The following is a 22,734-nucleotide window of genomic DNA, read 5'->3' on the forward strand; positions in this document are numbered from 1 at the left end:
CGGCCATTCTCGGCATGAATATATCTACTGTCCGATCTGCGGGAAGGCCCATCCTTGGGCAGCTTGGGATACTCTGTTAGATGCTCGTTTAGATCAATAGCCACGGTTACTATCGCACGACAATGCAACTGTCAGCCAGTATCACTCTAACAACGCACAGCTTCAACCCTACGGTTAGTTGTTACACAATAAACTGACTCCCTTACACCACACGTTCTTCTACTGCAAGGAATTAAGGATCTCAACAAGAAACGTGTTCTTTTAGATAGCAGCATATATACCTCTATAGGTAGCAGTAATCTAGGAGGACAAGCGGCGTCCAATTCCTCGCGCCTAGCTTCACAGCAACTTAGTTAGATCCACACTTAGGAACAATAAGTGGAAAGCAATGAACAACACCATGAGGTGTTCATCCATGGCAAAATTATTCTATTCATGTGTGTGATATGATAATGAAACCATGCTTTCCGACAACCTGCCTGTCCTACGTAATACCATACCTATACATGTTGGACTAGGGATAGAAGAGAGGTTGAGCATCTCTGGCCTTGGCCTCAGATCTTGAGCAAGAGTTCAAGTTCTCAAATCGAGCGGTGCGGTGTAATACCGAATGATTTGGCAAGGACTGGTTGAAGTTGAGCTTAAGATAGGCGCTGCAGATGTAAGAGGTCAGGGTATAGATAGAAGATTACACGGTGCTTAGGGAGAAGAGTAACCATACGGTGCTTAAGAAGAGTGACGTGCTTAGTAGAAGGGGAGTTAAGGAGGGAGAAGGTAGAGAGTTAGGCACACTATTTTCCCTTATATAAGTTCATATCTTCGTAGCTTTGTGAGTCTTTTCGTGTCCTTAAAAGTCCGTCAACACGAACTGAAATTCACCATTCAGCGAGCCAACAGGCGATACAAGCAGCCTCTAAAGAGTACTCCTTGCCTAGCTTTTAGCCTAAGTCCTCGGTACGGGTGAAATAGTCTTAGAGCACACAGACTCTACGTATCGTAACTAGATCTCTTCTTCTACTCCGTACAAGTATCACCATCTCGCTTCACGGTGACGGATATCATATTATCTAATTTCATATACCCCCGTAAGATACAACATATACTTTCTATCCTAAACCTATGTAGAATACTCTAGAATCCTCATACACTTCCTATCTTAAATTCTAGCATCCTCGTACACTTTACTTCCTAAAACCAATTAAAACACTCTCGGACCTCCTGTATTCAAACGTCCAGGACTTTTAGAGGCAGTATCAGTATCACTCCCTTCCATCATCAGTTTCCGTATATATATGGAGTCTCGCGCCCACTTTCATATACCGTTCAAACATAACTATCCAGCACAACATACGTTAAAAGCTGAAGCGATTTACAAATTCCCGAGTAGTACTCCGTAAGTATAGCAAACCTGCTACAACAAGTAGCATAACACACTTCTCAAACACCACGAACCAGACAAAACCAACCAGACGCACCCCATCCCTCCACGCAGCAAACAACGCCACCACACCACGTACAACCCCCACCCCCCACCCCTTCCTCCGCACCCTACCCCTCCCACCCACCACACACACACTACTCCCACAACACAGCAGCCGCCACAGCCAAAGCAAGCGCCACCGTAAGCCCGACCGCGCAAATCGCCAGCCCGACCCGAAAAATCCTTGACCTCGGCTTCGCGCTCTCGCGCTCCCTGCTCCCGCTCTCAAGCGCAGTTCCCCACTCTGGCATCTTGCGCTTCTCTGCTTTCGCCTCCGCTCCCGCCTTTGCTCCCGCCTTTGCTGCCAGTCCCGTATTTGCTCTTGTGGGAGTGAGAGTGGGGTTAGGAGTGGGAGCAAGAGCGGGAGTGGGCATAGGAGCGGGGTTAGCAGAAGGGGCAGGAGCAAGCACGGGCGCCCCCAGCGCCCTCTCCTGCCGCCGCGACCGCGCAGCCAAGATCTCCAGCTCGAGCTCGAAGCGGCGCGGCCCCATGCGGGCGAGGGCATCGAGGTGGTTGGGCGGAAGATCCAGGATGCCGAGGGCGTCGAGGGAAGCGGCGATCTCATGGGGAGGTCTGGTGGTGGCGGAGGCGGCGGCGTCAGTGAGCGCTTTGCTAATTGCAACGGGGTGCGTGAAGAAGTCGAAGTGTACGCGGTACGGGTCGTAGGCTGGGGGCGGGGTGAGGGGTTCGCTGTAGCCGCCGCCGTTGCCGTCGCTTTTGCGTCGTGGTGGGGGTGCTTTGGTGCGCGTTTTTATGAGCGTGCCCGTGGTTAAGGGTGTAGCGGCGTAGTCGGTGGTGGTGGTCGTGGTGTAGATGTCGTTGCTGGCGCGCATTTCGGCTTCGCGCGCGCGGTAGGAAGGGGATTTTTTGGCGGTGAGGCGAGGGATGGTTATCTTGTTGAAGGCAAACATGGTCAGTGTTTGGGAATATAGTCTGTAGGTAAATGGATGAGGGCTGGGAATGGAGAGCACCCAACAAGGCCGGTTGCGTGGTTTATATCGTTCGAGGGACGTCGGTCGATCCAGTTGACTAGGAATGTTAGCCTATACTCCAAACTAGCACACCCGCTGTGCGATGAGTTCAACATGGGTCACCGGCTGGGGCTAGGGCTTCGTCGGGAACTATTATATCTAGCGCGCAAGGCATGGCCCGGTAGCGAGGGTGCTATGAAACCCGGGTGCCAGCAAGCTGGATTGTACAGCTCTCACCATGAGGTAACGACCAGGTCAATACAGCGCGGGGTTCCTACTCTAGCAGTGCTAGTTGGAATGGACGAAATCCCCGCACCACCTACCCGGCGCAATGACGCTCGGGCCCGGCACCTAGTGACTAAGCGACAGCGGAGAATCCGCGCGCCGGCTCCGCTAAGATTTTTGACCGTGACAATTGGAAGTCGTAAGGTATGCAAGCATAGCATCGCGCCAAGATGTCTTCGCCCTCGGAAAAGGAGTTTTCTTCTGGTGCCGAGTCGGACGCCTCGCACGTGGAGTTGGAGCAGAGCGGATCGAGAAAGAGGAGGAAGCTGTCGCCCGAGGCCGTCTCCGATGATGATGATGCTGAGGCCCCGCAACCACCCAAACAGATGCCCGCGTCCACATCCACCCTCTCGCGCGTGAAGGCGAAGAAGACGCAGAAAGAAACCCCCGCCTCCATCTTGTCCGCCCAGAACTACAAGGAAAACCTCTCCTTTGCTTCGCTCAACGTGTCCCCATGGCTCGTCGCCTCGCTCTCGGCCATGGCCATCAAAAAGCCCACCGGCATCCAAAAGGGCTGCATTCCCGAAATCCTCAACGGCCGCGACTGCATCGGCGGCAGCAGGACCGGCTCGGGCAAGACGGTCGCCTTCGCAGTGCCGATTCTGCAGAAATGGAGCGAAGACCCCATGGGCATCTTTGCCGTCGTCCTGACCCCGACACGGTACGTCCAGTCCAGCCAACCATGCCTACAAAAAAATAAAAAATAAAAAATTCTTTACATCGCTACTAACACACGTGCGCAGTGAGCTCGCTCTCCAGATCTACGAGCAGTTTAACGCCATCGGCGGCCCGCAATCACTAAAGACGATCCTCGTGACCGGCGGCGCCGACATGCGCGCGCAAGCCACGGCGCTCGCCTCGCGGCCGCACGTCGTGATCGCGACGCCGGGGCGGCTAGCCGACCACATCGCCAACTCAGGCGAAGACACGGTCGGGGCGCTGCGACGGGTGCGGTTCGTCGTGCTAGACGAGGCGGACCGGCTGCTCGCGGCGGGGCACGGCAGCATGCTGCCGGACGTGGAGACGTGCATGTCGCTGCTCCCCCCCTCCTCCTCGCGGCAGACCTGCCTCTTCACCGCCACCGTCACGCCCGAGGTGCGCGCGCTCAAGGAGCTGCCCCGCCCCGCGGGCAAGGCCGCCGTCTTCGTCTGCGAAGTCGACACCGAGGCCCTCGCCGTCCCCGCCACCCTGCAGCAGAAGTACCTGCAGGCCCCCGTCACGCACCGCGAAGCCTTCCTGCACACGCTGCTGCTCACCCCCGCCAACGACGCCAAATCCACCATCGTCTTCGTCAACCGCACCGCCACGGCCCAGCTGCTCGAGCACATGCTGCGCCTGCTCGCCCACCGCGTCACCAGCCTGCACTCCGGCCTCCCGCAACAGCAGCGCATCTCAAATCTGGCGCGGTTCCGGGCGCGGGCCGCCCGCATCCTCGTCGCGACGGATGTGGCGGCCCGCGGTCTCGATATCCCCAGCGTCGAGCTCGTGGTTAATTACGACGTGCCCCGCGACCCCGACGACTACATCCACCGCGTCGGCCGCACGGCGCGTGCGGGTCGCAAGGGCGAGAGCGTCACCGTCGTCGGCCAGCGCGATGTCGAGCTGGTGTTGGCGATCGAGGCGAGAGTGGGTACTAAGATGATGGAGTATGCGGAGGAGGGCGTCAATCTCGAGACGAGGGTTGTGCGGGACGCGTTGAAGGTCGTGGCAGAGAAGAAGAGGGAGGCCATGCTGGAGATTGAGGAGGGCAGGGACGTGACGGGGAAGCGGAAGAAGGGCATGGCGAGGCGGAAGTAGGGGGGGGATGCGTCTGCTCCGTACCTATCAGCACGTCTGGCTGCCAATGATACCCTTCGTAAGCCTTTTCTTTGCTATGTGTCGTCTAGTCTATGTGCAGCAACAGCTCGACGACCTCGTATTTTTGGTCTGATGCTTTAAATGTTCATTAAGATCATGCCTGCTCGTCCGCCTTCTCCTCGCCGTCCTGCTCGTATCCCTCCGTCTTAATATCCTTAAGACCAAGATCCTCCTCTTCCTCATCCGTGCGGTCGTACTCCTCGACCTTGATCTGCGCATCGGGCTCAGGCGCCGTAAAGCTCTGCACGTAGCTGCTTGCCAAGGGGTCCTGCAGGATGACGGTGAACTTGGACTTGCCGTCGATGGCCTCGTCGAGCTGCGCGAAGAACGCGTCCCACTTGGCCTTGGCCGCCGTCTCCAGGGAGTCGTGCTTCTCGTCCTCGTCGCCGAAGATGGAGCTGCGGAGGTCGTTGCGGATCTGCGTGAGCAGGCCCTCGACGGTCGTGAAGCGGCCGCCCAGCGTGCCCGGCTCGACCTGCAGCGACAGCTCCGGGCACGACATGGCGCACGACTCGGACTTGAGGATGTCGCGGGTAAGGTCTTCCGACTTTTCCACCGCAAGAGTGATGCGCCGGCCCTTCTCGGGCACCTCGCCTCCGGTCTTGACTTCGTTGCTGCGGTAGCCGCAGTCGTCGCAAACGGTGCTCATCAGAACAACCTGCTTGAAGAAGGGAATGTTCACCATCTTCATGTTGGTGGTGCAAGGCCTGGTGCAGCCGGGACAGCTAGCGGGGAAGGAGTACACCTGGTTCTCGATAATATCCTCCTCGTCAACGTTGTTGGTGTTGGTGGTTTCCGGCATCTTGGGGTACATCTGGTTGGCGTGGTATTCGGGGCGCAAAGTAGGCTCAGGCGCGCCCGTCTCAGCAGCACTGGTGTCGCCAAGGCCAAGCGTGGTGTTTTGCTCAGGTGTCCTGGCATAGTCGTTCTTCACCCACTTGCCTGGCTTGTCGGTGGTCGAGGGCTCGACAAAGGAGTTGCCAGCCGCATCGTCCACAACAATGGTGAAGGGGAACTTCTTGCCGTCGAGCATGGCCTGCATGGTATCAAGGATCTCCTGGATCTTAGCATAAACCTCGGGCACCAGCTCTTTCCGCTCTTCTTGCTTTTGTTCGAGATCGTCGTGAACCATGCGCACTATGCCCTCGACGTTGCTGAGTTGACCGCGACCAGCCGGGATTTCAAGGTCAATATCCTCGATCCGGAGCACACAGGTGTCGCTCTTGACAACCTGGCGGTTGAGATCGGCTTCGCTGTCCAGCTTGAAGGTGTATTTGGTTCCGCGCTGCTGAATCTGGCCCGCCGGTTGGATTTCCGAGTTCCTGAAGCCGCAGTCCGGGCAGTCGAAGGACATGATGACAACCTCACGGAAGAAGGGGATCTTGGTGAGCAGGAGCTTCGTGGTGCCCTGTGGCGCAGTCAGTATCGCACTGAGGCATAAGAGTACGGCGGGAAACGCACGTCGGCGTGGCAGTTCATGCAGAGAGACTCAATCTCCTCGACCATCTTCTCGTCTGCGCCGTTCATGTTCTGGCTAGCCTCTTCGACCTTGCGGCCCATGTCCTCGAAGAGGTCCTGGGCGAGGCTCTTGTGTGGAGCGGCCATGATGATCGCCGAGTGCGGAGTTGGGCGCGGAGTCGGGCGCAGCGAAGCGGAGAATGCGATATGCGAAAATTTGAAGTCGCGACGAGAGGCGGAAAAGTCTAGCGACAGGTAGGTACGTAGGAATGTGCCTTGCGGAAGTGAGAGGGCGAGGCGGAGGGAAAAGACGAGCCGAAAAGAATCCTGAGTCAACAGAAGCGATTGGAAATCCAGAAAAAAGTCGTGGAGGGGTCCGGCCGCTTGCCCCGCGGTGGTACGTGCGCCGCCTCGCGCGCGCTCAGCCTTGTCGCGAGCGTTTACGTAGTTGCAGGGGTGAGTAGCGAGGTGAGTCAGTATAAATCTTACACACTCTTCCAATTCACTCTTCGATGGTATTAAGTGACCACTTACTTATCCAACACAAATATGTCTCTTTAACGCCAGCCGTCCACTTTCGCAGTATTAAGGCCAAGCAACCCAACCAAGAGTAAAGAGAGAACCCCAACACCCGTGGAGGCTATCAACGCCATTGATGTGATGGTGAAGAGGGTTGCTGCTACGCATCCAGAGGCTGGATGATAAGTCACGGTACGGACATTCACTCGCGAGGTCTGCGAGTGGCAGTGACGAGGTATTGGAGGATGTCGGCGACAACACATGTGAAGATGAAGTTGAGGAAGAAGAAGATAGCTGGCGGGCGCTGGAAGGTGAGGTACGCGGTTTGGATAGTGTGATTTTGGTGGAGCAGGTAGGTAGAGTAGGGATTTGCTTGCTCTTGTTGTGAGCAACGAGGTAGAGTAGAGCAGAGTGGGCTGGTGAGTATGCGGCGCTGCTATATTGTGCGTGAGGTAGGTGTGCCCTTTCTGCCTGTGCAACACTCACACACACACACACAGAGAGTTACTTTTAGCGCGGTTTGAATTTGCGCCATTGATGCTGTTAGCACAAGGTACGTTGTTACGAGTACTCCGCGCGCGTTTAGTTAAACAGCGAGCGCCGCGCAGGCAGATACCAGGCGCGCAAAGGATCTGAACGTGTTGAAAGTGCTGCTGCGGAGCCCAACCTGCTACGGCCCGTTCAGTGCGGAAGTTAATATGTCGCTCGTGGCGTTGATGCTGCTACCCCAGCTCACGTCTGGCTTGGTAGCACGAAGTGTTTTGCTGAGATATATTGACGGGTTGGTGTTGGTTGTGGACGTCTTGTTAGCTGTGCGGAGGTGTTGGAGCGAAGTGTGCGATCAGGTGGTTGTCTGTTTGCAATACTGCGTAAGTCCTTGCCCAAGATAGACGCTCTTGACCTGCAATCGGCCCAGTGAGAGGACGCTGGATGGCTGCCTCGGAACGTGTAGAACGTTGCTAACAGTAACGTAAGCCGCGCTGCTCCGAGCGGGCAAGTGAGTAGGATGCTTCCCCTGGTAATAGCTATCTCAGCGCCGCCGAGGCCAGGGATCAGGATGCGAGTGGAGAGAGGCTTGTAGTCACTGGAGGTAGACTCGGGCAAGTCAGTGAAGTGGCCGTGGGCGCTTGAGTCCACTACCAGTGCTGCTTGCAACTAGCCACATTGTACTGGCGGTGGTGACGACGTTGTTAGTACTGCTCCCAGTATCGCTGTAGCCGACCATATAGTATCCAAAACTCAGCGATATTAAATCGGGAGCATATTGAAGACGTGCATAGAGAGAAATCTGCGAGGAGACGGTGCATTATACTATAGCAAGTGTTAAAAGCCTACACAGATAGTAGTGAAACGCCTAAAAAATAAGAGAAAAATATCTTAATATCTTCTAGATATAATATGTCGTTCTCAGTATGGGGGCTATGTAAGTTTGCTCTAAATTATCTTATAATGACCAGATAGCTAGAGGCGATATGCAAGGCGTGGTCGAATAAGTCCTGACTAGTCTCGGTGTAGTACTTCTGCAGCTCCAATTATACAGGTAGTTATTTTCGCAGTGGAGTTGACATGTAGGAGTAGTATAGTCCTCGGACATGCCCTAATCTGACCTGGATATATTTATGTACAGTCACAGTCAACGTTTGCCGTCTCCTCTAGGCTTGAGCATGTCCATAACACTGTGCACATGCGCAACAAAAAAACGAACATAGCTTTTCAAGTTATATTCCCTTCGGTCGCTACATGCATCCTGAGCATATCAGGCAGCCATTCAGCGAGAGGGCGCATGCTGATAATCGCCAGTGTTGAGCGACTGGTTATCTTGCATGAGCAAGAGGTTGTTCCCCGCCATCACTATCTGCTCCACCAAAATCATACTGTCCAAATCGTGTAACGTCCGTCACCGTGAACCGAGATCTACCGTCTAGCGAGACAGGGGACGACACAAGCAGTCCCTATAGAGTGCTCCTTATCTAGCTCTAAGCCCGAACTTACCCTAACGACTAAAGATATCGCGATATAACGCGACGTCTATTACTACGAACCGAGAGCCACCGTATAGCGAGACAGGGGATGATACAAGCAGTCCCTACAGAGTACTCCTTGCCTAGTTCCTATCCCGAGTCCCCGGTATGGGTAAAAAGGTCTTAGAGCATACAGAGGCTCTACATGTCCTAACTGGGACTCTTCTTCTCCGTGCAGAGCCTCTACACAACTTAACTGGGTCTCTTCTTCTACTCCGTACACGTATCACCATCTCGCTTCACGGTGACGGACGTTACCAACCTCATGACGTCACACACAGCACCACGCGCGCCGCATAGGTAGAGTAGGTCTCACCTCAGGCGGCGTCACGGCGTGCAGGCGGCAGCTGAGCCTCCACCTAACACAGATGACGCCTCCTCGTACCTCCGTCCGCGTCCACGCAGCACGCGATGCGGCTGACGAGCCTACGAGTAGGTATGTGCTCCGTCCGTGGGCTGGCCATCAAGGTGCCGAAATAAACGCGCTGTGAACACGCTTGACCCTTGAGCCTTGACGGGCTGGACGTCAAGGTATCGAACCAGGATGGAACCGGCGCCTGTCAACCGTAGGTAGGTGCGTTGGCTTTGCCGACATGGACCATGGTGGAGAGCGGAGTAGATAGATGGTACTCTGTGTGGTTGGCCGCGCGGGACGTTTCCGCGGACGGTGCGCACGCCGCGCACCGAGTGGGTGGGCATTTTTGAAGCACTCCCGCAACCACTACGCAAAGCACTCTGCACCACAGCACGCACGCCGCCAAAATGGCCTCTACACCAGCTCTCTCTGCCGCCAACCCCTCACAAGCGCTGCTCTCGCGCGCCCACTCCCCCGACGCCAGCGCCCGCATCTTCGCCGACAAAGTCCAGAAAAAGCCGCTGCTGCTGCGGCCCACCGAGCCCTCCATCAACAACAGCAACAGCGACGCGCGCCACCAGCGGCAAGCCGCGCGGCAGCTTGCGCGCGCCCGCGCGAAATCCAAGCCGAGGCCGCTGTCGGCGGCGCAGAAGCGCGCGCTGCGGCTGTATGAGCTGCCCGCTGCGCAGCGCAAGTATGCGGTGTGGGAGCCGCTGCATGGCATGTGGTGCGCGTACATGCGGGAGATTCTGGGTATTGGTGGTGGTAGTGCTGGTGGTGCTGGTGCTGGTGAAGGAGCTGCGGCGTACGTCACGGCTGCCACGGCGGGGCCGAAGCTCGCGAGTGCGGATTTCCATGGCGCGGTGGTGGAGGTGGTGCGGGCGCGGTGTGTGGGCCGCGTGGGGGTGAGGGGCGTCGTGGTCAAGGACACGAAGTTTACGTTTGAGATTGTGACGCCGCGGGATCAGGTCAAGAGTGAGTTTTGTTTGGGTGCTGGGAGGGTTGCGAGAGACGATTTCTTGTGCTGACACCGTATCCCGCTCTAGCCATCCCAAAAGAACACACCATCTTCCGCTTCGAGATCCCCCTAGCGGCACCAGCACCGGCGACGGCACCAGACGCCCCTAGCGAGAAGCCCCGGAGCCTGGTCTTCGAGCTGCACGGCTCGCAGTTCGAGAACAGGGCGCCGGACCGCGCGAACAAGAAGTTCAAGCAGCATAACATGACGGATCTATGAGGATGCCGGGCACAGATAGCTTCCCTCCGTGTTTCCCATATCTTCGCCACCAGCAGCTCGGCTGGCAGCGCGCCCCAGCCGCACGAAACTGCGTGCTCGTCGCATGCTCGGGATACAAGTACCCGTGCGCCGACGGGATGGAGTGTGTATGAGCTGTTCTGTCCCGTCTTAATTCCGCTGAATCACGACTGGCACCGCAATCGCTAGCGCAACAATGCGCGCTGTATCGAATATTCAGGACAAAAACGTCTGAGTTTATTGAGGGTGCGAGAGAACAAGCCTGGCTCTCGCAGACACGGCGCTGGGGGTAATTTGCTAGTTTCTGTCTGAGACGTATACCACTAGTCCATTATCCCAGGCAGTGTTTCCACGATGATAGGTAGTTCATCCCAGCAAGCGTGGCGCAAAGGCATGCATTCTATGTTATTTCCCTCTTCGGTATACGGCATTGCTCAAGCCTCAGTGCACTGGTGCACACTGCAGCATTAAGACACTCGGCAGCGCTCTCAATGAAATAATCCACGTCTCCAGTCCAATGTCCGTCTTGTCTCGGACGAGAAACGAGAAACGCGAACGCACTGTCCGTCGCAAGAGGATGGGGCGGGAAAATGCGAAGGTCAAGTCTGCACCCGCTGCTGTCTCCATGTTCGGCATCCACACTGCTCTCTAGGTAGGTAGACCAGGCCATCACGCACGCGCGTCACACGTAATCGCCTACCTAGGCCGTATTATACCCATTCATCCGTTTGTGTGTTTGCTAGTTCGCTCTTATTGCTCTCCTGCGCTATCCTATCCTATCCAACCCAGTCCGATCCGTCCCAACCCACCCAATCCCATCCTTATCCAAACAAGATTACCCAAGCTGCTTGCGCGCGAGCCATTAAACAGTGCAGTTATAAGACGGAAACCGTGAAATGGAAGAAACATAGGAGACGATGAGAGCGAGATACATACATAACAGAGGAAATGGATTATCGCAAAAACTGGAATGAAAGACATACGAGCTAGTCCTTTGCGCCGTAGGTAGATTGAAAGAAATAATATGAAAACAAGGAAATAAGAATAATATAATAAGAAGTAAAAACATAAAAAAAGAAGTAAAAATAAAATAAAATAAAATAAAAAGGCTAAAACGAACAAAATGAGAAAAGAGGAAACAACAAAACAAAAGGCCAAAAAGCACCCCAAACAAACGAAATCCCACCACGGAGCACTCCTACTCCCATGCAACCGAAAGCAAACACGTGCAGACCAAAGAAACATCCATCCAGTCGGGGCAACAATCCACCTCCACCTCGACCTGCCACGCCACCTACACCGCCTTCCGGGTCGGAAAAACCCTCTCCTAAAAATTTCCACCCAAGCACCCGCCATCTCACCGCGGCGCGGCGCAACCTCGACACTCCTACGTGCCCTGTCAACCCACGCGCACGCCAGCCCACCAAGATGCCGTACACCTCCGACGACGAAGCCGAGCTCACGGATGCACAGATGGCGGCCCTGCTGCACGAAGCCGAGACGCGGCTGCAGCAACAACAGGAGCAACAGCAGCAGCAGCAGATGACGCGCGCCTCCGCCCCAGCCGCAGCAGCAGCACTCACCAAGCTGCCCAAGCTCTCCGCCGGCGCGCTCGCAGCGCCATACATACGCACGTCCGGCCAAGTCGCGCGCGTGGACGCGGCGCAGCTGCTCGACGAGCGGCAGCGGGGCGCGGCGGACCATTTGCGGCGTGTCGAGGACCCGGTCGTGGTGCAGAGGCGGCGAGACGTGGTAAGTCCTTTTTCTTTTTTTTCTTTTCCATGCGTCCACCCCACCGCCATCGCGATGTCCCCCCTGCGCTGCCTATGAGGAAAAACAATCCCAAATTTCTTTCTTGAGCAGATCCGTAGGCCCGTCTTGGGCCTATCCTGCAACACTGAGAGTTTTCAATATCATAGTTACTCTGACGGCACACCCTTTTTCTTTTTTCCTTTTTGCGCTCCCAATCGCATTGTTTATTCAAAAAATCTCAATCATTCATGATTATAATGGATGGGGGTTTGGAAAGGTTGCAAATTGGCAAGCAAGCAAGCAGAAAAGGCTAACACAAGCAATTCGCCCCATGTGCAGGAGAAGAAGGCTACCGCCGGCGAACAATGGTTCAACCTTCCAAAGACCGACCTTACTCCCGAGTTGAAGCGCGATCTCCAGCTGCTGAAAATGCGTAACGTCCTTGACCCCCACAGGCACTACAAAAAGGACAACTCCAAATTCGCCGTACCCGAATACTCCCAAGTCGGCACCATTGTCGAAGGCCCCACCGAATTCTTCAGTGCTCGCGTCCAGAACAAGGATCGCAAAAAGACCTTTGTCGAGGAAGTCCTGGCTCAGGAGAAGACGAATGGGAAATTCACGCAAAAGTATGGCGATATTCAGGCAAAGAAGACGAGTGGCAAGAAAGCCCACTGGAAGGCCCTGAAGGCCAAGAGAAAAGCGGGTGGGATTGGAAAAGGTTGAGAGCGACGAGCCTTATTCATCTTCAGCACCGACGCTATCAGCCACCGCACCTCCGTACGACGTCATCAAAGTTGCCGCCGCATGTGGCCTGGGAGAAGTTGCTCCGCGCAGAGGACTGTACTCAACGGCACGTCTCTGCGCGGGCTGCACGCGAGTCGGTATTGTCCGTCCCGCGCTTGAGTGATGGTTGCAATCTTGTTAAACGCCGTGAAACATGTGCATCGTCGACTCATCATTCGTCTGCGCCACGTCATGGCGACTGATCGCTGGCAAAACTGCTTGACCGCAAGTTTATGTATAATGCCCTGGGGTTCGCGATATTCTTCACCGAGCAAAGGCAGAGGCGCCAGAAGGCGAGCTCCTGCCAGGCGCCGGGAGCGAGGCGCGCTTTTGCGCCCTTTGCGCTCTCTGGTCATCAATCTTCTTGCGAAGAGCCTTGAGGCGAGCGCGCATTCCTTCAATCACTAGAAATAGTTAGCATTCGACACTTGGCAAATCGCCGGTGCACTTACAATTGAGAACGGTCGCCCTGTCTTCTTCTTCCAAGCCACTGATGGCCTCGTCGTCCTGCTTTTTGCTACCGATCGACTTGCGCGAGCTGTAATCGTCCTCGCCTTCGAAAATGGCCTCGAGCATGCGGATGGCCGTGGCATAGTTGAGCTCACAGCCCGGGAGGTCCTCATTCACTAGCTCGTTGACGGCCGCGGCTCTGCTCATCTCAATGGCGCGGTCGTACATGAGCTTCTCGGCTGTGATGCCAGTGGGCAGGTGGATGTTCTCCGCCGAGGTGCCCGCGCTGGTCGTTGAGGTCGAAGCGGAGGGGAGGTTGTTCGGGTGGGCTGGATGATCCGCGGGCAGTTGCTTCTGGGCTTCGACCAACTTGCGGCCGACGAACTCGGACTTTTCTACGCACTCGTTGAAGCGAGTGCGCACCCACTGCACCACCTGGTTCATCTTCGCGCCAACCGCCGCGACGGTCGGGCTAGGAGGGGTTGAGCGAGGCGAGCTTGCCTCGGAGAGGACCTCGCCGCGGTTACGCTGACCCCACCAGCTGCCTGCTAGGTCTATGGATTTTGCAAGCAGCGCGAGCGCCTTGACATACAAGACGAGAGCTTCTTCCGAGATGGTCAAGACGGCATCCAAAGTGAGATCTTCGTCGAGCGGATCTTCGTCATCGTCCCTGGGGTGCTCGCCACGGATGCCCAGGCCGGGGTCGCTCGGCGGCGCGGGGAGAAGCTGCTTGTATTTGACCTCAGCGAAACCGTAGATGACATGGCTACGCTGGGCTAGTTCTTCGACAATTTCGAGCATCCGCGTGTCCTTGTCCTTGGGTCCTGTGTTGGCAGGCTTGACGACGTCGCCGACGACCACCATGCTGCCTTGAGACGTGGGGTACATGGGAAAGTTGGAATAGCCCTTGGGCGGCGATGGACCACGCCCGGGAGGGGATGCTCCTGCGCCGAAGATCCTGTAGCTGGCCATGTTCAGAGCCTTGGAGATGGCTGAGGTCGCCGAACCGGGGCTCGGGCCGTAGCGCCTCTCGTAGGAGCTAGCGCGGTGGTGCAGACTCTCCGGACGTTGCCTACCACTGGCGATTTGGATGGCATGTGAGGGTGTGGCGCCTTGTGCACCGGTTGTGGAGGTGGGTGCACCTTGTGTAGTGGCGCGCCTGATCATGGCGTTGTTCTGATGCGATGAAGAGGGGCGGTCTTTGCTGAACTGTGGGCTCGCGGCCAGCTCGTCCGCGAAAGCGTTGACCTCTACGCTGCGCTTCTCGACCAAGACGTACTCTCGTTCTAAAGCAATGTCTTGAGACACACGCTCTTTGGCCTCGCGCAAAGCCCTCTCCTCGGCTCTCTGAGGGTTGCGCTCCCTCTCCAGATGATCGCGCAGCATCGAAGAGCCGGGAGACGGCGATGGGCGGCTGTTGCGACGATTCATGGCCACGGCGGCTGCGGACGGAGGACGTTCTTGAGTTGTCTGACGAGGGGGGGCGGTGGTGTGGGTGGTAAGCATTGGGCGACGGTCTTGCTGCGCCGAGACCGGACGTTCTTGTCCGGGCGACGGGGCGTTGCTGGACCGTCTGGAGGGAGATGATAAGGTTGGGGTCATCACCGTGGCTGCGCGCTCGGCCAAGACGGGCCGCGAAGGAGGAACCTGGAGCGTCAGTTCGTCAGGAGCGAGTCTCTGCCGGGGGGAGGCAGAAGTCTCCCTCTCAGTGATTTGCTGGCGGATGGCCTGCTCCGCCGCAGAGCTAGAAGCGATACGCCTCTCCTCGATGAGGCTCGGCGAAGGTTCCTCATCGACCTCAGGGCCCCGAGGGATGTCCTCGCCGACGAGGCCCGGGATATCCTCGACGAGGACGGGGTCTTCGAAGAACTTGTCGTAGGAGATTCTTTCGGTGGGCGTCTTCTTTAGGAGGGCCCGCACGAGGGTTTTCATTTCTCTGCTGACCTGGATCTGGCCGAAGCTGATTTGGTCATTCTGCTTTTCAATCTTACGGAGGAGTTCCACGTGGTTTGATGCGCGGAATGGTGGCTTACCGACGAGCATCTCGTGCAGGACGGTGCCCGTCGACCACAGATCAGCCTTGGCATCGTACTTTTCGTAACGGAGGATCTCGGGGGCCATGTAGAGAGGCGAGCCGCAGAGGGTCTCGGCGAGAGAGGTGGTGGGCAGCCAGCGGGCGAAGCCAAAGTCGGCGATCTTCAGCATAGGCAGCGTGGCAATGCCGACAGCGGGGACCATGGAGTTCTCGGCAGCAGCCAGGGGGACCTCTTCGGGACGATGCTTGGCATAGTAGATGGGTGGAGGGTTCAGAAGCAGGTTCTGGGGCTTGAGGTCGCGGTGGACGTAGTTCTTGGCGCGCATGAACTCGAGGGCGCTGGCGATTTGTTTGAGGAAGTGGCGGGCCAGGACCTCGTTTAGGCCGCCGATGGGCGGGTTGGGGTACTTTTTCATCATGTCGGCCGTAGCCGGGTGGTCGATGAGACTGTTACGCTTCTTGATGAAGCTGGACAGGTCACCGAGCTCACAGAACTCGGTGACGATATGGATCGTCTTGGGGACCTCTTTGCAGTCGATGAGGGCGACGATGTGCGGGTGTGTTAGGCTACGGAGGATCTGGATCTCGGTCGAGAGGTTGTCCTTGAGCTTCTTGTTGAGCTTGGTGATGTCGACCGACTTGATGGCTACGAGCGAGCGCTTCTTCTGCATGGTGTCAGTCGAGTCGACCTGGGCCGGACGGCCGTCACGTACCACATGGATGCCACGATAGACGGTGGCAAAGCTGCCCTTCCCGATCTGCTCCATCCTCCTAAAGGGGCCGACCATCTCGGGGTCTTGGTTTGGGTGCGACGAGGGCCGCCGTGAGGGCGGCGCGGGAGCGGCCATGACGAAGGGGGTGTGGGCGGCCTCTGCTGCCAACGGCGACTGTGTGTGGAAGGACGACTTGGATCACCACCAGGGGCGAGGGAGCGGGGGCGCGACGACGAAGTCGCGCATGAGCCGGCAACCGAGCAACAGGGACCAGGTCGAGTCGAGTGGTGACGGTTGTGGCAGAGGAGCGTGCGGAGCGGATAGCGAGGTTGCGTTGCGGGAGGCGGCAGCGAGAGGCAAGGGAGCGTAGTGGAGATGCGGTGAGGAGGATGAAAGCGTAGAGAGAGAGAGGACGAGTCGAGGTAGGTCGAGGCCGGGGAGAGTGAGGGAGTGCGCGGTCAGAGTTGCGTGCTGCGCTGCGGGAGCTACTCGTACCCAGTCACTTGCGAGGGACTGACTGACCGGCCCACGCTATCTTCTTATCGGACGCCCGCTCGTCGTCATGCAGCCATGCGCGCGAGGCTCAATCTTGCAATCACAATCACCAACGACTCTTGTCTGTCCGTGACGCGTCCACGTGCGTCTGTACGAAGTAACTCTTGTCCTCACGATCCCGTGTGTCTGCCGTCACCATCTTCCCTCCCTCCGGCTCCGGCTTCTTCGGTCGCGCGCCCTGGCCACCGCCCGCTCCACCACCCCCAGATCTGCACCCTTACCACTCCACACGTGACTAGGCGCCGCCCACGCGCCCAACGCCCGCGCCAACGCCAACGCCAACGCCAACGCCCGCCTCCCGACTCCGCCCCGACTCCGCCGTTTCAGCGCGTCTCGTTTCAGCAACCAATGGTCCGCAACGCCCCGTTGGGTCGATCCATCTGACCGCCGAAGACGACGCCGACAATGCGTCGCGCAAGAACCCCCGGCTGTCCCACGTCGACCATGTCGTAACTGGGAGGGGTCGATCAGGTCCAAGATGATGCGCGTCCATCCGTCTACCCTGCACATACTTACCGCGCCTTGTACGAAGTAGTTGGAAGTAGTCGGCCTTGCTGACGGCCCAAGGCACCCTCTCCTCTGAAATCATCGGCGTCCAACACTACACGTCCGCGCGCCCGTCGGGGAGCCTACGTCCTCCGCCGCGAGCCGCACAACAAGGTCAGTGCCACTTCCGCTTCGAGATACCCGCATCCGCATGCTGTGTCACCCATCACCGCCCACCCCTCACTGGCAATCACCCTATTCTGAGCGCTGGGTGACGTCTTTGAACCATTACCATTCCAACGCCATACGGTCCAGAATGCCCGGGGCAAGCATCTGGGCAATTCCCAAGTTGGCCCCCCACATGGACATTGGCTTTCTTAAAGGTCACATCACCGGCCTCGAGATCTTCTGAAGCTCTGTAGCACTAGCCACCCTGTCAAGCGTCTCGCGCTTTCGAAACTTAGGGCCGACAAGGTGCCAATCAACGAGTTTGGGAACTCCGATAATGCGGAGAGGGACAAGGTCCAGGCCATGCAGGCAGCCGCCAAACAGAACAAGGGAGACAAGAGGCCGGCGCTTCCAACCGCCAATGGCTGGCTGACGCTGGCCCATCTGAGGGCACCCCCGCCCAGCAGATGGTCAACGCGACGTCAGAAAAAGCCAAAAGGCTGTGCCAATAAGCACCTTCATTCACGCATGTCATATCTCTACCAGCCCGCTACCTATCTAGCTGCTGAAGCTTCCAAATAAAGGACCGCTCTTGGAAGACATGAAATGAACTTACATACAAAGAGAACACGCAACCAGCTACCCAGAAGGTATCGCCATATCATCTCGTTTCCACCATCAGCCTACGGAGCACAGAAAGGCTTCCTTATCGGTGCCAAGGGGCAGCCTAAAGGAAAGATAGGGTTAAGTCAGGATAGTGTAGACGTAGGTATTAATCCCTATCGCCGTTTATTGACGCAAGCGTGCTTGTATTTGCGGTGAGCAACAAATTGCGCATGCGACACCTCTCTGAAATACCTCTCTGAGACCCCGGATGTCTCTACGCATCAATACCATTGTCTTTGACCCGACGTCCAACCCACGCAACTGAAGTCTGTCGGTGGAGAATACCATGATCCGGAACGCTAACATCAGCATGGCCGTGGTGTGATGCTGTATAAAGACATGCCGCACACAGACACGCAATCATAAAGACACAATCATAGCCTATGCATCCTCTTCAATCGTCGTCTTTTATCATGTTGGAACCAGGCATCTTCTCATAAGCGGTAGGGCATCTCTTCTTAGCCAGGCGCCTCTCTTACTAAAAATGCTGCTCGGTTTATCGTTATGGCTTGCTGTTGGAGGAGTTGGAGGAGAGGAAACAGAGGGGACTTGCACTGTTGGTGGTATGTATACATACATGTCGGGAGTGTGTTGGCTGCCTGATTGCGTTGGTTGGGGCGATGGCTGGTTGGTTTTAGCTTTTGAGGTTGGTGCTCTTTTTCTCTCTCTCTCTCTCTCTCTCTCTCTCTCTCTCTCGTTCAATCAACATTGCCTCACAGCCATGAGCCTCCACACAAACAACTACGCACACAATCGACGCAACCCGCAGCAGCGGCCGCCGGCCAGCCACCAACACTCATGAGCCAGCGAACGCAGCGCGACGTCCACGTCAAACGCATACAAACAGTGCGCGCTAGCACGAACATAGTAACGGGCGCGCCTAGGCACTACACATCCAAGCCACAACGGCAGCACAATGGCTACGTGATAACTGTCGGCAATACTCATAGGTAGGAATGCCAAGTCAATTACAGCAAGGCTGAAGCTCGAGTATTTCGTTTCCGGCACCATGGCGAACGTGTACTTGCATAGAGTGCGCTGAAATCAAGCCTTGGCATTAGCATTACTAACTAATATAAAAAGAAGCTGTTTACTTATTTATCATTTACCATCTAGAGAACAGACCGATCTTCTTGTCGGCAAAGGTAGGTGCTAGGGCAACTGTCTGCGGTGGGAAATGCGCGCGCCTATGCGTACTATTCACCTGGTGAGAACATAGAGAGTAAAGGAGGCAAATACCCTAACGCCCCAACGCCTACAGGTTTACTTGTCAGCGCCTTGGGCTTGGGGGAACGCTTGCGGATTCATTTTATATCCCGACGACACTAGACCAAATAGACAGGACCTCGACTAGCTATCCCCACACCCCCCAACTCGCTTTTTCTCAGCACCGTTCTTCAGCCCACGAGTTTAGTAACGAGTAATGCCGTACTGGAAGCTGGAAGCTGGAAGCGGTTTTTGGGTTTGTAGGTTTGTATGTATGTCGTTGTGTTTTGTTTCAACTGGTTTGGTTTTGTTTTGCTTTTGGTTGGGGCTGCTGTTGGAGTTGAGGTAGGCACTGCTGAGTGCTGAGTGCTGGTACTCTCTGCTGCGCTGACTGGGGCTGTGTTGGTTATTCTTCTTCTTCTTCTTCTTCTTCTTCTTCTTCAGGGGGTGAGAGGGGCAACTTGGGCGTGCGGCGTGTGGCGTGTTTGTTGGAAAGTGTTCAGACCCGGCAGTGTCTCGAGCGGCTAGATTATATCGCCTGTATAAAGTAGCCGTAGATGCTCTTACGAACGCGGTTCAAGATCTCTAGCACCAAACATAATTCCAGATGCGCCAATGACGCCCATATACGCCCTTCTTGCCGCCCATCTCGCTGCCCGCCTCGCCGCCCGCCTCGCCCAAAGCGCATCAAGCAATCTTCCTCCCCACATTACCCACGCCCCTACCCACAATACTGACGACAATCTCGCCCTCCTCGTTCCCTGCATCGCGCAGCCCCCAGCCGCTCGCTCCAAACGCCCTCAGATCCCGCGCCAGCCCTACAATCTCCTCGCTGCCGACCACGTCCCTGCCGAGCTGCAAGCGGCCGACGTCCTCGGAGCCCATAGCCATGAGCGTGAGCATCGACGGCGCCGCCACCGCGCTCGCGCACCCCCCCGCCGCCACCGCCTCCAGCAATTGATACGCGCAGCGGCGGCCGAGGTCCTCGGGCGGCTCGCCTCCCTGCGGCGGGCTCGCCACGTCGGCGCTGTACAGCGCGCCGGTGGAGCTCTCGGCGACCAGGCTCAGCCCGAACCCGACGCCGATCTTGCGCTTGCCGTTGGGGTTGTCCTTGGTCGGCCAAGGGACGAGGGGCGCGCTCGCGACGTCGGAGAAGACGTACGTGTCGGCGACGAAGGGGTTCAGGACGCCACGGGCGGTGTCGATCATGCGGGCGTTGTTGGCGGCCGCCACGCCCGTCGCGTACGCGACGCCGCGGATCTTCTTGACGCGGCCCGGGTTGAGGACGTGGATGGTCTTGGGCAGGCGCACCTGGTGCCCGAAGACGAGCTGGACCTCGCCGCCACCGCCGCGCCCGCCCGGCCCCGGGTTCGACCGCCGCAGCACCCGCAGCTCCAGGTTGTTCGAGATCCCGAATTGCTGGTACAGCGGCAGGATGGCCGTGCGCACCGTGTCGACGGAGACGTCGCCGCTGGGCGTCGCGCTGGTCATGACACCCGGGCCCGAGAAGATGACGTTGACGGGCGCTTTCGAGAAGGGCGCGAGCTGGCACAGCGGGATGAGGAAGTAGCTGATTCCGCGCGTGCACTCGCGCGGCACTTCGTGCTTGACGACCCCGCCGCTCGATCCATAGCCTGCCGCGCTGCCGGTGATCAGGCCCGGCTTGTAGACCAGCGTGGTACCCGTGTATGAGAATTCGATCACGGAGCCGTTTGTTATCGAGTCGAGCAGGCGTATGAACGACACTTCGTGCGGCAACAGGCCCGGGTTCGTGTGGTTGGAGCGGATTTGCGATATGCGGATGGGACGGCCGGTCAGGGTGGCGATGACGAGGCGGTGCACGAGAGACCTGTGGCCCGTGAAGCGCAGCGGCGGCTGCTGTGTCGTTTCAGCCATAGTGAGGTGAGCGGTTGGCGCGGGGTGGGAGGTGGTTTGGCGCAAAAGAGCTCCGAGACGGAACTGGAACTTTTTCTGCCGGGGTTACGCTCGCGGATCAGGCCGCCTTCATCACCGCTAGCCCGCGTAACCGATGTTCATCACCAACAAAAAAATAAAAATGCAAAATTCAAAAAGTGCACGGCGCCATAGTCAGCTTCGAACACTCGACCAGTATGTTTTAGAAGTTAAGGGAAATAAAAAAAACTTTTAAGCTTCTCCTTGATTGAGCGTGTCATCCTTAGTGCAGGGGCCATGCTAATCTTCTCTGTATCGTTTCAAATTGACCAAATGCCCGAAGGCAAGAAATATGTTCGCGCTTTGGGCTCATAAAGTTCAATTTTTGTTGGGCGCTTTTCTGGCTTGGCACGTGCTTGGCTCGCCTGCGCCCCAGGGTCCACGCGCCCCACCAAACCAAGTTGCCAGCGACCAACAAACTTCACAACGTCACTCCAAATTTATTCGAGAAAGCCCTGTTGCTACGTTTCGCATGCGAGAAATAAGCGCCTTCGTCTTGCCCTAAGCTTTTTAAGTCTTCCGACACCGTTATCGTGATTTGCTACGTAAGGTGGTAGGTAGTAGGCCATGCCTTGCGGGACCTCCAGTGCATCGCATCGGGTACAAACAACAAAGAAACATCACACAAATTCATATCGCTAGCGTCATACGGGAGATAGCAAGGCATATTTTGATTCTCGGTATGTATACAACTATAAAGTGTGGCCTATCGATCCTTGAGTCCCTCGAAATTTGAGGCAGAAAAGTTACCACAGGGATTAACTGGAGGCGGTCGGCAGACACCTCCACTACACTCCCATGTTACCGTGCTCCTACCCTAAGGAACCCAAGCTTTTATAATTTGGACTCTTTCCTTAGTCCAGTAGGTGATGCGGCAATGTGAATGAGAGATAGCGGCATAGGTAGTATTTCGCGCGAGAATAACTATAATGCTAAACACCATTATTTGAAGCCACTCAGCACGTAGTGCTGTATTTTCTGCATTATGCCATGGGGGTTGGCGGTGCGGCCTGCACTGGTAAGTATAGGCTCTGCTAACGACCCCTTGCTGCTCTAGGCCTTTTGAAATCTAAAAAGAATCACGAAACTTTACGTTTTCTATGAGGCTGGCAGCCGAGACACGATGGCGTCGGAGCCTACGCAAGGAAGAAAGCGCGCGTTGAAACCCACGCTTCTTCCGAGCCCATTTGATAGTGCGAATGCCTGTCTCAAGGAAGAATGCAGGTCTTCTCCGGAGCTATGCAAGCAATACTCTCCATCTATGGGGTAGTGTCGATGCGTCAGACTAGTTCCGAACAAAAGTGGATGTTACTGTCAAGTGTCTCACACTTAAGCGGGAATCCACGATGTACCTTGCCCTGCGGTATTGAGACAGAGTGATGTGTACGAGCAATTTTGTGCGAAGTTAATATGCACCAACAAACAGTGATGAATATCTGCATAACCATACAACTTCCGAGGCTATACTCCTCCTTCGCGTGCTTCGGTTTGACGACGTCCGTCTTAGTTAGTCGCGCCTGAGTCCCGCGAGAAAGACGTGTGAAGACTGCAACGGCCATTTCATCCCCTTGTGGGTCGATGGCATCTGCGTCTGGCCGGGACTCTAAGCGCGACGTAGTAACGTTGTTTTTGCTTTTTCGCTATCCCTTGAGGTACCGCATGCGAAGTTGTGAGTAATCAAAAGTGGGAGGTAGACAGTGACAGAATCTACTGCTGCTGCTGCTGCTGCTCTGTAGTGGCTTTGGGTTTACTGCAGTGTCTTC

The 22,734-nt window shown here is 56.5% G+C and overlaps 7 protein-coding genes across 7 annotated transcripts; 3 read left to right on the forward strand and 4 right to left on the reverse strand.

Moving 5' to 3' along the window:
* Positions 1 to 1,575: 1,575 nt before the first annotated feature.
* K452DRAFT_333654 (uncharacterized protein) lies at positions 1,576 to 2,391 on the reverse strand (the record flags this gene model as incomplete). Its single annotated transcript, XM_033545179.1, has 1 exon — positions 1,576 to 2,391. The coding sequence occupies one exon, from the start codon at positions 2,389 to 2,391 to the stop codon at positions 1,576 to 1,578; it is 816 nt and encodes a 271-aa protein (XP_033397577.1).
* A 262-nt stretch (positions 2,392 to 2,653) lies between these two features.
* K452DRAFT_271705 (uncharacterized protein) lies at positions 2,654 to 4,533 on the forward strand (the record flags this gene model as incomplete). Its single annotated transcript, XM_033539049.1, has 2 exons — positions 2,654 to 3,397; positions 3,480 to 4,533. The coding sequence occupies exons 1-2, from the start codon at positions 2,907 to 2,909 to the stop codon at positions 4,531 to 4,533; spliced, it is 1,545 nt and encodes a 514-aa protein (XP_033397578.1). The 5' UTR covers positions 2,654 to 2,906.
* Positions 4,534 to 4,687: 154 nt separating this feature from the next.
* On the reverse strand, positions 4,688 to 6,198 carry K452DRAFT_227833 (uncharacterized protein; the record flags this gene model as incomplete). The annotated part of the gene is made up of 2 exons (XM_033536922.1): positions 4,688 to 6,001; positions 6,055 to 6,198. The coding sequence occupies 2 exons, from the start codon at positions 6,196 to 6,198 to the stop codon at positions 4,688 to 4,690; spliced, it is 1,458 nt and encodes a 485-aa protein (XP_033397579.1).
* A 3,133-nt stretch (positions 6,199 to 9,331) lies between these two features.
* Positions 9,332 to 10,617, forward strand: K452DRAFT_271710 (uncharacterized protein). The gene is made up of 3 exons (XM_033539050.1): positions 9,332 to 9,711; positions 9,745 to 9,921; positions 9,993 to 10,617. The coding sequence occupies exons 1-3, from the start codon at positions 9,354 to 9,356 to the stop codon at positions 10,181 to 10,183; spliced, it is 726 nt and encodes a 241-aa protein (XP_033397580.1). The 5' UTR covers positions 9,332 to 9,353; the 3' UTR covers positions 10,184 to 10,617.
* Positions 10,618 to 11,632: 1,015 nt separating this feature from the next.
* On the forward strand, positions 11,633 to 12,661 carry K452DRAFT_198728 (uncharacterized protein; the record flags this gene model as incomplete). The annotated part of the gene is made up of 2 exons (XM_033535996.1): positions 11,633 to 11,929; positions 12,263 to 12,661. Coding segments are annotated over 2 exons (696 nt in total), but the record flags the coding sequence as incomplete, so codon positions are not given.
* Positions 12,662 to 13,003: 342 nt separating this feature from the next.
* K452DRAFT_227801 (uncharacterized protein) lies at positions 13,004 to 16,072 on the reverse strand (the record flags this gene model as incomplete). Its single annotated transcript, XM_033536918.1, has 3 exons — positions 13,004 to 13,143; positions 13,192 to 15,889; positions 15,938 to 16,072. 3 exons carry the CDS (start codon positions 16,070 to 16,072, stop codon positions 13,004 to 13,006), a joined length of 2,973 nt encoding a protein of 990 aa, XP_033397582.1.
* Positions 16,073 to 19,508: 3,436 nt separating this feature from the next.
* Positions 19,509 to 21,248, reverse strand: K452DRAFT_287842 (uncharacterized protein). The gene has a single exon (XM_033540546.1). It carries the CDS (start codon positions 20,912 to 20,914, stop codon positions 19,706 to 19,708), a length of 1,209 nt encoding a protein of 402 aa, XP_033397583.1. The 5' UTR covers positions 20,915 to 21,248; the 3' UTR covers positions 19,509 to 19,705.
* Positions 21,249 to 22,734: the final 1,486 nt, after the last annotated feature.

The sequence above is a fragment of the Aplosporella prunicola genome (genome assembly GCF_010093885.1).
Source record: "Aplosporella prunicola CBS 121167 unplaced genomic scaffold K452scaffold_13, whole genome shotgun sequence".
In the NCBI taxonomy this organism is placed as follows: Eukaryota; Fungi; Ascomycota; class Dothideomycetes; order Botryosphaeriales; family Aplosporellaceae; genus Aplosporella; species Aplosporella prunicola.